The sequence below is a fragment of the Oncorhynchus mykiss genome, chromosome 10, assembly GCF_057628025.1.
Source record: "Oncorhynchus mykiss isolate SJ-2025 chromosome 10, ASM5762802v1, whole genome shotgun sequence".
Taxonomy (NCBI): Eukaryota; Metazoa; Chordata; class Actinopteri; order Salmoniformes; family Salmonidae; genus Oncorhynchus; species Oncorhynchus mykiss.
The window spans coordinates 44,047,100-44,059,197 of record NC_143031.1 but is presented as its reverse complement, the minus strand read 5'-3'; the positions used below and the strand labels follow the sequence as shown (position 1 = coordinate 44,059,197).

At 39.1% G+C, this 12,098-nt stretch overlaps 1 protein-coding gene across 1 annotated transcript; it reads left to right on the top strand.

Moving 5' to 3' along the window:
* Positions 1-1,307: 1,307 nt before the first annotated feature.
* tmem179bb (transmembrane protein 179Bb) lies at positions 1,308-7,111 on the top strand. Its single transcript, XM_021618563.3, has 5 exons — positions 1,308-1,559; positions 5,264-5,454; positions 5,556-5,693; positions 5,832-5,910; positions 6,076-7,111. The coding sequence occupies exons 1-5, from the start codon at positions 1,464-1,466 to the stop codon at positions 6,208-6,210; spliced, it is 639 nt and encodes a 212-aa protein (XP_021474238.1). The 5' UTR covers positions 1,308-1,463; the 3' UTR covers positions 6,211-7,111.
* Positions 7,112-12,098: the final 4,987 nt, after the last annotated feature.

The window sequence follows — 12,098 nt, the reverse complement described above, 5'->3', positions numbered from 1 at the left end:
GTCCTAAAGCACACCGTTGCCTCGTTTTGTATCACATTCCAATGAAAAAACTGGGAGGGACAAAAATGCAATTTCAGAAGGTGCTGGCGACATGTCCCCCCGTCCCCAGTGAAAGTTGCGCCCCTAGTTTTTATTTAACCTTAAAATTAGTAACTCATCGATAGGCCACATTTTGATGCTACTGTCACTAAAAAAGCCATATTATGTAATCATAGAAAGCATGCATGTCCAAGATAGCATGCAAACGTTGCCAGTATGTGGAGATCTTCACAATTTAAATATCTGTGCAGAATCTCAAACAGCATTGATCAGTTGCACTTGATATTTTTAATGTAATGTCAACTACAATCCAGGTCATATGGTTGTGCTGTTAGATGAAGCACAGTGATAACACATTATGTTTTTCTATCTATACAAAATATTTGATATTGTATTCCCATTTGAACTTTGTTGTGATTTTAAATGGTTAAAAGTGCAGTAATAAAACATTTAGATGAAAACTAAATCAAACATCAGGCATTGGTTTTCCATAGTGTCACATTGGGAATTCAACAAACTTCTGGCTGTATTTTTGAGTGGGTGAATAAAGATTGAAATCTCAGTGATCCACCCGTTCAACCCCCAGTGTTGCTCATCTAAGCAGGGGCTTTGATTTGATCTCCTGTTATTTGTTCCTTTCATTATTGTGGTACCCAGCAGATATTGAATGTCTGAGACATCCACCTCCCGGTCGCTCAGGTGTAGGCTACATTGTGGAAAACAGAACATTTGTATGAAGTTAAGGTGTTTATATGTTGTTTTATTTTACTTTGAAGAAAATATTATTGGGATTAAAACTAGTAGTTTACAACCGTAGTTAAGCAACAGTTTAACTTAGCAAATCAGCAAAGAAAAGTGTTCGGCTGACAAATGTTCTCTCATCACTCTGGAATACTTACAAATTAATCACAAACCGCCAGAGACAGACGAAAGCTACTGCTGATGATGCGCGCACACACACACGCACACACAGACACACACACACACACACACACACACACATTTTCCAGTCTCTCAGAGGAGAACAATACAAGAGGCAAAAATTGGCTTTGCATTTCTGTGCATGGAATTCTAAACTGGATTATGGTAATAGGGAATCCTGGTGGAGTCCTCGGGAGTCGGGACTCACATCTAATAAGACAACAACATTGTTAGATAGTCATAAAGCATTCCATCCCAATCTTACAATCAACCAATTCTAATAAATGCATTGCATTCCTTGGCCACATTCAATTGCGGCTTATAATGAACAAAACGCTTGAATAGGTACATTGTTGCAAAAAAAAAAGTCAGAGCTCACAGTTAAGAGTGTCTCCATTGTAGACCTTTACGCACAATTTAACACGCTTGGAACGGAGTGCGTTGTCCGGGTGCTAGGGTGTCCTCGATGGGTATTATAGGATGGCTTTGCAGAGGTGTTCGTGATGGTGTTGCCGTGGCTGCTCGTTTTGGAGCTCGTACTTTACGCAGGCTGTTTCATCTGTGGAATAATGTCCGCTGCTTCTCTGACAATCACCCAGGTACGAATGCATGAATGTTTGAAATGTCGGGAACTTTCAACCGCCTATGATACATTCTAAACTTGAGAACTCTTTTTATCCCTGTATAAAAAAAACCAATATCAATAGAAATGTGTTGACAACATGTCCACACATAGCCAAGGCTACTGTCTGCTGTCACCCTCCTCAAACCGACGCTAGGCTACTGGTAGGCTGCTAGATGTAAAGCTTACATGGGATATGTTTTTATCGTCCTCTCAACGACGGGTCAAACTTTTAGCTGCTACATCCGTTATGGGAGATGTTTTATCAGACTTTCAAGGAACTTTCTCCTATATTATGTTGTCTTTTCCTGCTTTTATCTCGGAATTTGCAACACATCCCAAAACATGGGGGCTAGCCTATAATGAAAAAAGAAATGAAATCAGCAGAGATAATCATGTGATCATGTGAAGTCAGTGAATATCATTGATGACTCTTCGCTAGGCCTACCGGCTTATACAATGTCTTAGTGGACTTCACCTAAATGCAAAATTGTTGCATGCAGTGACTTTGCAATAGATTAGGCTACAATTCCACATAAAAATACTACAGTTTACTATATAATACTATAGTACTTACTATAGAATTCTATAGTATTCTGTAGTAAACTGTCGTATACTGTAAAAAGCTATACTGCACACTGGAGTATCCCTCGATTGTGTAGTGCTTACTACAGAATTTTGTAGAATACTGTAGAATACTATACTGCACACTTTAGTTTCCTTCGATCGTGATGTTCTTATTATTGAATTTTGTAGTATACTGTAGAATAATACACTACACACTGTATCGATATGCTCATATACAGTTGATGTCGGAAGTTAACACACACCTTAGCCAAATGCATTTAAACTCAGTTTTTCACAATTACTTACATTTAATCCCAGTAAAAATTCTTAGGTGAAATCTCAGAATAATAGTAGAGAGAATGAGTGGGTCAGAAGTGTACATACACTCAATTAGTATTTGGTAGCATTGCCTTTAAATTGTTTAACTTGGGTCAAAGGTTTTGTGTAGTCTTCCACATGCTTTCCACAATAAGTTGGGTGAATTTTGGCCCATTCCTCCTGACAGAGCTGGTGTAACTGAGTCAGGTTTGTAGGCCTCCTTGCTTGCACACGCTTTTTCAGTTCTGCCCACAAATATTCTATACGATTGAGGTCCTATAGAATTGAGATTGGGATGGCCACTCCAATACCTTGACTTTGTTGTCCTTAAGCCATTTGCCACAACTTTGGAAGTATGCTTGGGGTCATTGTCTATTTGGAAGACCCATTTGCGACCAAGCTTTAACTGATGTCTTGAGATGTTGCTTCAATATATCCACGTTTAACGTGGTACCTTCAGGCATTTGGAAATTGCTCCCAAGGATGAACCAGACTTGTGGTGGTCTAAAAAAAAATCTGAGGGCTTTTGATTTTACCATGATGTCAAGTAATGAGGCACTGAGTTTGAAGGTAGGCCTTGAAACACATTGTCGTGGAAATTTCCTGTATTACCAAATCATGAGAAAGCAAACCACACACAAGTCAGAGTTATCATAAAGTCCATCTTTAATTATATGAGCTTCACCATAGCCCTGTGACTCTCGGATCAATTCAGTCTCCATAAATGAATTCTCTGAGAGTGTCAACATAATGGCAACTGAGATCCTTTATAGCAAAGACACACCCATCTAAACTCACATGACAAATAACAGATCTTAGGAACATTACACAAATAACCTTTTACCAGAAAAAAGGAGTATCCTATAGCCAGACAGCATTAGCTATAAATTATCCTTCAGTTAGCCCTCTTAGACAAAGTTCTTATCTCGTTCTTGGTACCATTTAGGACCAAAACATTACCTCATGCAATGGCATATATCAATTGTCAATTTCTAGATACTCCCATAAAAAATACAACCCCTCCTGGACAAGCTTACAGAGAGAAGTGACTGGCACACAGACATTGTGGAGCCAACTAACTGGTTCCCCATTAATCACACCATCCCTTCACATGGTTTAGGAATAGTTACAGACACATTCACAGATAAGACTAACCCGACCTCTCCCCTCTCTGGGCCCAAGTAACTTTCTCACATAAGCATACTATAAAAATTAATAAAACATCTTATTTATCAATGTTACCTAAAGAATTCTGACTCTGCTACCACAACATCCACAGGTACACTTCATTTTACTCAAATTATGTCAATTAGCCTATCAGAAGCTTCTAAAGCCATGACATCATTTTCTGGAATTTTCCATGCTGTTTAAAGGCACAGTCAACTCAGTGTATGTAAACTTCTGGCCCACTGGAATTGTGATACAGTGAATTATAAGTGAAATAATCTGTCTGTAAAAAATTGTTGGAAAAATTACTTGTGTCATGAACACAGTAAATGTCCTAACCGACTTGCCAAAACTATAGTTTGTAAACGAGAAATTTGTGGAGTGGTTGAAAAACTAGTTTTAATGACTCCTACCTAAGTGTATGTAAACTTCCGACTTCAACTGTATAACATTTGCGTATGTCCTGCCCATTCCCCATCCCCCCATATCACAATTTGTGCCACTCATGACTGAAAAACCTACATGCCAAGTACATACCATATATTGTGTTCCCTACAGGTTATAGAAAAGAGCAGAAGTGTCCTACCTAAATACTGGTTATGGACAATTTGCTATTTTAATGTCGTTCAGTAAGATTCCTCAAGGTGAAAGCCTCCTCAAAAAAATATATAATAAAAAATGATAATAATACAAAACACTACAATACTATACTACAATACTACAGTAAAGTTTGCAAAAACACTACAGTGCATACTATAGTTAAGTGATAATGACTGAGAAGCCGGTGTTTGAAGGATATATTGGCAAGGGTGTTGTTAGGCCTGAGATGATATATATTATATATAAATATTACTATATAAAAATATTGTAATACTAACGTATACTATAGTATTTTTTCATGTGGGATTTTCATACAGATGGCAATGACTTTGAAATGAAATGTGTTGAGAGACAGGAAAATGAAACATGAGATCTACATTCAGAGTCCTCCCGACTGTTTCACATGGCCCAATGGCACCATATAATCGTCATCTAATGTCCTAAAAGAATATAACTGTACATTTGTGCACATGAATGGATGAATGGAATTTCTCAAGCATTCCTCTCCAAGTTGAATTAAGCTCTTCTGTGCGTCCCTACCCAGGCCAGGAAACACAGTGAGGTCTGTGTGTGACAGACCTCACTCTGTTTCCCTGCCTATTAAGGGATGTTAATTTGAGAGCATGTGTATCTCGCCATGGCTGACCAAGCTCTCTTGCTGTCAATGTCCAGTGAAGATACTTTCAATTGTTATAGGTTGTGTAAAGTGCATTAAAACCTCTTAAGGATCCAACTTTTTTTTTCTCCAATTTTCGCCTAAAATGACATACTCAAATCTAACTGCCTGTAGCTCGGGATGTGAAGCAAGGATATGCATATTTTTCATAACATTTGAAAGGAAACATTTTGAAGTTTGTGGAAATGTGAAATTAATGTAGGAGAATATAACACATCAGATCTGGTAAGAGATAATAAAAAGAAAAAACGTGTTTTTGTTGTTGTACCATCATCGTAGAGGTATCATTTCAATTGCATACTGTAGGATAAATGGTATAGTTATACTGAATGCATCTGTATTGTGTCATGCAGGGCCACTTTACAGGGCAGTGCATTCTTTATGGGACTGTTGAGTACAACACATCTGGCCTGATCCTGGAGAACCCCAGCCATCCTTCCCTCTGCTACTTTGTGTCAGCCATCTCCGTGTCTGTGGCCATCTACTGCTTCTGCCTCACCCTCTACTGGATCTATACCAGCTGTGTGGAAGAGGAGGTCAAGAGGTGAGAGACAGCCTTTCCATGCCTAGTAGTGTGGCAGCAAAGCAGAAATGATTTGATTTGTTTGTTGTGGACTTTCTTTACTTCCTGTCCTGCACCCCCAGGGAAAGACTGTGGCTGAATGTGACTCTGGGGGTGTGTATGAAGATATTGTTTTTCCTGGCGGTGTCAGGGTGTACCCTGAGGATCGGCAGGGACCGCCTCTGTCTGTCTGCCCTCCACAACGTGCCCTCCATAACCAGGTGAGATGGCTGCCTTTTTTTCCCTGTCTTCTCCCGTATCACCTCTTAGCTCAGTGCCCTCTTGTTTCTCATACCATATGTGAAATGTGAAATATTGTATGCCATTCTTGTTCATTTGGAGGACTTCTTTCATTTCAGTTGTGAAGAAGCTGAGAATAAAACCTGGGTCAGTCCCTACAATGGAAGTCAGTTCTACACGGGATTGTATAATGCAGAGGTCTGTTCTGACACTGTGCATATCATAATATTAACTAACACATCAAAACGTTATTGCCTTATCAGACCACAAGCTGCGTCAAAACCACAGATCGTGTGTTGTCATTGTTATTTAAACCCGTGTATTTTATTCTTCATCTCTGCAGTCTTCTTTTGTCTTTCCCAGAAGTCCGTGTGGGTGAACTTCTTCTTCTGGGTGCAGATCGTGGTGGTGGTGTTTGTCCAGAAACGTCAGGGGTTAGGCTCAAGGTCAGAATGGAGCGTGTCTGAAACAGAGCCCTTCTTCCACCGTCCTGTCTGACGCCACCGACCACACCAAGCCAGATGGGTGCCATAATGGTTGTGTTCCTCTGCTCAGACGTTGCTGACGAATGCCAGATCTTACAACACATACATAGGTATTTTACATATCAGCTAAACCATATGTTTTAGCACGTTATAGTAATCTGGTGCCCAACGGCACAGTCGATGACGTGGCACACAACCATTAGTTGATGCATGCAACGTCTGAGCAGGGCAACACGACCAATGTGTACTTGAATACAGGTCCCTGCATGCAACAACCTAGTTTTGTCCCAAGCTCAAGACAGGGATAACAGTGGGTCATAAAACCGGATGTACTCAATTATTGGTAATGTAATTAGATTCCACTGCAGTATGAAAAAGTCTACCATACACATTTTACTTAAATGGGCTGAATTTGCCCCGACTCTGTCATATGGATAAGTCCTTTTATTAAATATGAAACTGAGATTCCTTTTGATAAAGCCACTCAGTACTGACATTAAAGGCATTACAACCTCTAATTTAGGCCAGCAATGGGGCGCCCTAACTACAATGTGTTTTCCCTTTGGAAGAGTGGGAACAGTACAATTAACATTGGAGGTAACTTCTTCCATTTTTGTATATTCAGTTTAACCAATTAGTTACACAATTCAGTCACTTCCTGTTACGTAAAATGACCGGCTCAATGTATACTGATTGATGTAACAGCTGTGAAAGTCAAACATTTCATGTGTATTTCATGTGTTTTTGTCAAAGCAAAATCTCTGTCATTACTAAAAACTTTATTGATTATGAAGTCATTATTAATGAAGTACAGTTACATTGTTACTAGTTATTTTCTAGTACTGAATATGAGTTACAGTGGGAACATTTTATGAGAAAAAGGTTTGCAAATAAATAACAAACATTGTTCCAGATTCACTCCATCACAACCTTCATAAATGGCATTAACTACAGTAAGTCTCCATTCCCAACCACTGACACATGAAATAAATGTTGTCATACCCGTTTTATACGGTCTGATATAAGATGGTTATCAGCCAATCAGCATTCAGGGCTCGACCCGCCCAGTTTATAAATGGCATTAACTACAATAAGTCTCCATTCCCAAACACTGCCACATTTATTCCCTCCTCTCAACATCAATCCATCCCTCTCCTCTCTGCCCTCTTCTTTACTCCCTCTCCCTCTCCAATCTCTTACAGTTGCTTGCTGAGTTTGCAAGCTTGTCTTTCTTTTGCTTCAACGGCAGCCTTGGTGTCCAGGAGCTGCTCCAGCTGCCTGCGTTTGTTAAACATGTCTAGCTTTGCTGCTTCTCTCTGCTGACCCAGGCCCTCCCCCCTCTGATGAGCTTTCACTAGAGCCAACTGTGTGCTCTGCTCATGGAACTCGGCCCTTAGCCGCGTTGCCTCTGCCAACAGGCTCTACATGTTGTTCAAAACAGAATTCACCTGCTCCTGAGACATTGTACGGGCCGGGGTAAAGTGAAATATTGAAGGAAAATCACTGAGGATACACACACACACACACACACTGTGCAACAACCAAAGTAGAGCATAAACATCCTACTTGGATTTGCACTGAGGTGTAGCCTAGTGATTCAACACCATCTTAAAACCACTAAATATGAATAAACACCGAAATGTTCATGACAGCAGCATCAGTCTGATTCATCAGCCCATGAGACGTCTGCAGGTAGCTTACTGTTGAGCTTATCTCTCCCCAGTGCTAGTAACGTCAGCTAACACATTTCAAACACTCAAGACACCTTTTCAACCACAAAAGGACAGTGTTACATTTGGCGTCATAAGTGAAACCAAAGTCATTTCTGGATAACACGTTGCATGTGACAATAAAACATTATATGTAATTGTAACTGCCTGCATAATTGCATTATAATTACATTGTGGTTACCAAAGTTATTGCATAACTGCATAGTACCACGTTTTGCTTTCAGAGTTTAAACACTTTGCTCTGATTTATACAAACTCATAATACTGAATGTATGTCTATAATCTTGGAAGGGCCACTTACCAGTGTGAAAATGGTCACATCTGAAAATGGAACATGTGCTGCAGCAGTTTCTTCTCTCCTCTTCACCTGAAGGGTTTGTACCTATATTTAACAATTACTGGTAGATTCCCATGCAGCTGATGTGCAGACTCTCCTTTGTCATATGAAATGTGACGGGTGCCTAGCCCTTTAAAACGAGCTTAGGGTCGGAGGGAGGGAGACTAGGAGCCAAATGAAATGAAATTGGTTGCTTTGCTTGCATGCAGACAGTCATGCATGGATGTAGTGAGAACCAAAACCAACACTTCTAATTCTGTAAAAAATATATATATATATAAATCTGGTTACAATATGTAGGTACAACAACACTGGTTACAACAACAGTAATGGTAGACCTGATGGTATTTCAAACAGTTACTGTGCTTGTCACTAGAGGGAGATGTTATTTCCCATATACACCGGTAGTTTAAAATCAAATAGATTGCACTGTTATTCTCAGTCAATATAGAGAGCATTATTATCAGTTATCAGAACATGTAGATATATCCAGACTTACTTTATTAGTGCTTCTGTACCACCAACACCATCATAATCATCATGTTCATCAACAACAATTTGAATTTGTACTGGTAACACATTAGACACAGCAGAATGAATACATACAGGACTCTTTTCAAGATAAGGTGTGGTTTTAGAGTGCTGATAGGATTGAGATGAGTCACCCAACACACTTAGTTGTTCGGTACCTCTGTCCTCGACCGTGTCAATATCTTCATACTTGTAAATGTTTACATGGCCATTCTTTGAAATGTCGGTCCACATTCACAACAATGTATCACTTTATTGTTATTATTGTGCTGAATAATTTGTCCACTTACTGGCATGTGTGTATGCTGATTAGAGGTCGACCGATTACGATTTTTCAACGCCGATACCGATTATTGGAGGACCAAAAAAGCCGATACCGATTAATCGGCCGATTTATTTATTTGTAATAATGACAATTACAACAATATTGAATGAACACTTATTTTAACTTAATATAATATATCAATAAAATCAATTTAGCCTCAAATAAATAATGACACATGTTCAATTTGGCTTAAATAATGCAAAAACAAAGTGTTGGAGAAGAAAGTAATATGTGCCAATATGCAATACGTGCCAAGCAAAAATGTGTGCCATGTAAAAAAGCTAACGTTTAAGTTCCTTGCTCAGAACATATGAAAGCTGGTGGTTCCTTTTAACATGAGACTTCAATATTCCAAGGTAAGAGGTTTTAGGTTGTAGTTAATAATAATTTATAGGACTATTTATTTCTATACCATTTGTATTTCATATACCTTTGACTATTGGATGTTCTTATAGGCACCTTAGTATTGCCAGTGTAACAGTATAGCTTCCGTTTCCGGACAACAGCCACACTTGAAGCAGCGTTATCCATCGCTCCACAAAAGCCGCGGCCCTTGCAGCGCAAGGGGAATAACTACTCCAAATCTAAAAGTGAGTGACGTTTGAAACGGTATTAGCGCACACCCAACTAACTAGCTAGCCATTTCACATCGGTAACACCAGTCATTAGGATGATGAAGTCATAAACAGCGCTGTGCTTGCGAAGAACTGCTGGCAAAACACACGAAAGTGCTGTTTGAATGAATGATAACGGGCCTGCTGCTGCTCAGTCAGAGTGCTCTATCAAATCAGACTTAATTATAACATAATAACACACAGAAATACGAGCCTTTGGTCATTAATATGGTCGAATCCGGAAACTATCATTTCGAAAACAAAACGTTTATTATTTCAGTGAAATACAGAACCGTTTGGTATTTTATCTAACGGGTGGCATCCCTAAGTCCAAATATTCTTGTTACATTGCACAACCTTCAATGTTATGTCATAATTACTTACAATTCTGGCAAATGAGTTCGCAATGAGCCAGGCAGCCCAAACTGTTGCATATACCCTGACTCTACGTGCAATGAACGCAAGAGAAATGACACAATTTCACCAGGTTAATATTGCCTGCCAAACTGGATTAGTGATTATGATTGATTGTTTTTTATAAGATAAGTTTAATGCTAGCTAGCAATTTACCTTGGCTTCTACTGCATTCGCATAACAGGCAGGCTCCTCGTGGAGTGCAATGGTTAGAGCGTTGGACTAGTTGACTGTACGGTTGCAAGATTGGATCCCCTGAGCTGACAAGGTGAAAATCTGTCGTTCTGCCCCTGAACAAGGCAGTTAACCCACCGTTCCTAGGCCATCATTGAAAATAAGAATGTGTTCTTAACTGACTTGCCTAGTTAAATAAAGGTATAACAAAAATTCAGATTCATCGGTCGACCTCTAATGCTGATGTATAGAAGTGTGTCTTAGCATGCTCAGTTTTTGGCTATGGTCCCAAGCCTTCCGAGCATCGATCACATTTGGTGCTCCTAATGGCATCAGCTGAGCGAGGGGTGGGGGGTTGGGGTAGTGTGAGTGTTAGTGTGAGTATGTACTCTACCGCATTAAATCCATACTTGATCATGATGTATAATTGCAACAGTGGGCAGAACTGAGACATGGGAAAAGCCCTTTTGAATTGTGGTGAAGGGCAAATTGCTGAGAGGGATTTTTTATTTATTAAAGAGATCATCTTAAAAGCATAAAATGCGAAAATTGTGCACTTAACTCTTAAAAGATTATTTACTATATCTCTGATGTCATATCATGGACAATATTGTTGGCCTCTCGATCTGCATGTTCTCGAGGAAGGCGAGTAGGTGACATAAGCCTCATCACGACTAGTGTATTGGCTAAATTGATTATTTGTTTTATTATCTAAAAGTAATATCAAATCTTATTACAATACTCTCTTTGTGGAATGGTAATACTCTTTGTGGAATGGTAATACTCTCTTTGTGGAATGGTAATACTCTCTTTGTGGAATGGTAATACTCTCTTTGTGGAATGGTAATACTCTCTTTGTGGAATGGTAATGCTCTCTTTGTGGAATGGTAATAATCTCTTTGTGGAATGGTAATACTCTCTTTGTGGAATGGTAATAATCTCTTTGTGGAATGGTAATACTCTTTGTGGAATGGGAATACTATCTTTGTGGAATGGTAATACTCTCTTTGTGGAATGGTAATACCCTTTTTGTGGAATGGTAATACCCTTTTTGTGGAATGGTAATACTCTCTTTGTGGAATGGTAATACTCATTGTGGAATGGTAATAATCTCTTTGTGGAATGGTAATACTCTCTTTGTGGAATGGTAATACTCTCTTTGTGGAATGGTAATAATCTCTTTGTGGAATGGTAATACTCTCTTTGTGGAATGGTAATACTCTCTTTGTGGAATGGTAATGCTCTCTTTGTGGAATGGTAATACTCATTGTGGAATGGTAATAATCTCTTTGTGGAATGGTAATACTCTCTTTGTGGAATGGTAATGCTCTCTTTGTGGAATGGTAATGCTCTCTTTGTGGAATGGTAATACTCTCTTTGTGGAATGATAATACTCTCCTTGTGGAATGGTAATGCTCTCTTTGTGGAATGGTAATGCTCTCTTTGTGGAATGGTAATAATCTCTTTGTGGAATGGTAATACTCTCCTTGTGGAATGGTAATGCTCTCTTTGTGGAATGGTAATAATCTCTTTGTGGAATGGTAATACTCTCCTTGTGGAATGGTAATACTCTTTGTGGAATGGTAATACTCTCTTTGTGGAATGGTAATGCTCTCTTTGTGGAATGGTAATGCTCTCTTTGTGGAATGGTAATACTCTCTTTGTGGAATGGTAATGCTCTCTTTGTGGAATGGTAATGCTCTCTTTGTGGAATGGTAATAATATCTTTGTGGAATGGTAATACTCTCCTTGTGGAATGGTAATGCTCTCTTTGTG

What these genes read in the sequence shown, in the direction of transcription:
- tmem179bb (XM_021618563.3), top strand. Translation starts at nt 1,464, where the DNA reads ATGGTGTTGCCGTGGCTGCTCGTTTTGGAGCTCGTACTTTACGCAGGC. An exon ending in CTTCTCTGACAATCACCCAG is followed by an intron (nt 1,560 to 5,263) that starts GTACGAATGCAT and finishes TGTGTCATGCAG; the next exon opens with GGCCACTTTACAGGGCAGTG. An exon ending in GTGGAAGAGGAGGTCAAGAG is followed by an intron (nt 5,455 to 5,555) that starts GTGAGAGACAGC and finishes CTGCACCCCCAG; the next exon opens with GGAAAGACTGTGGCTGAATG.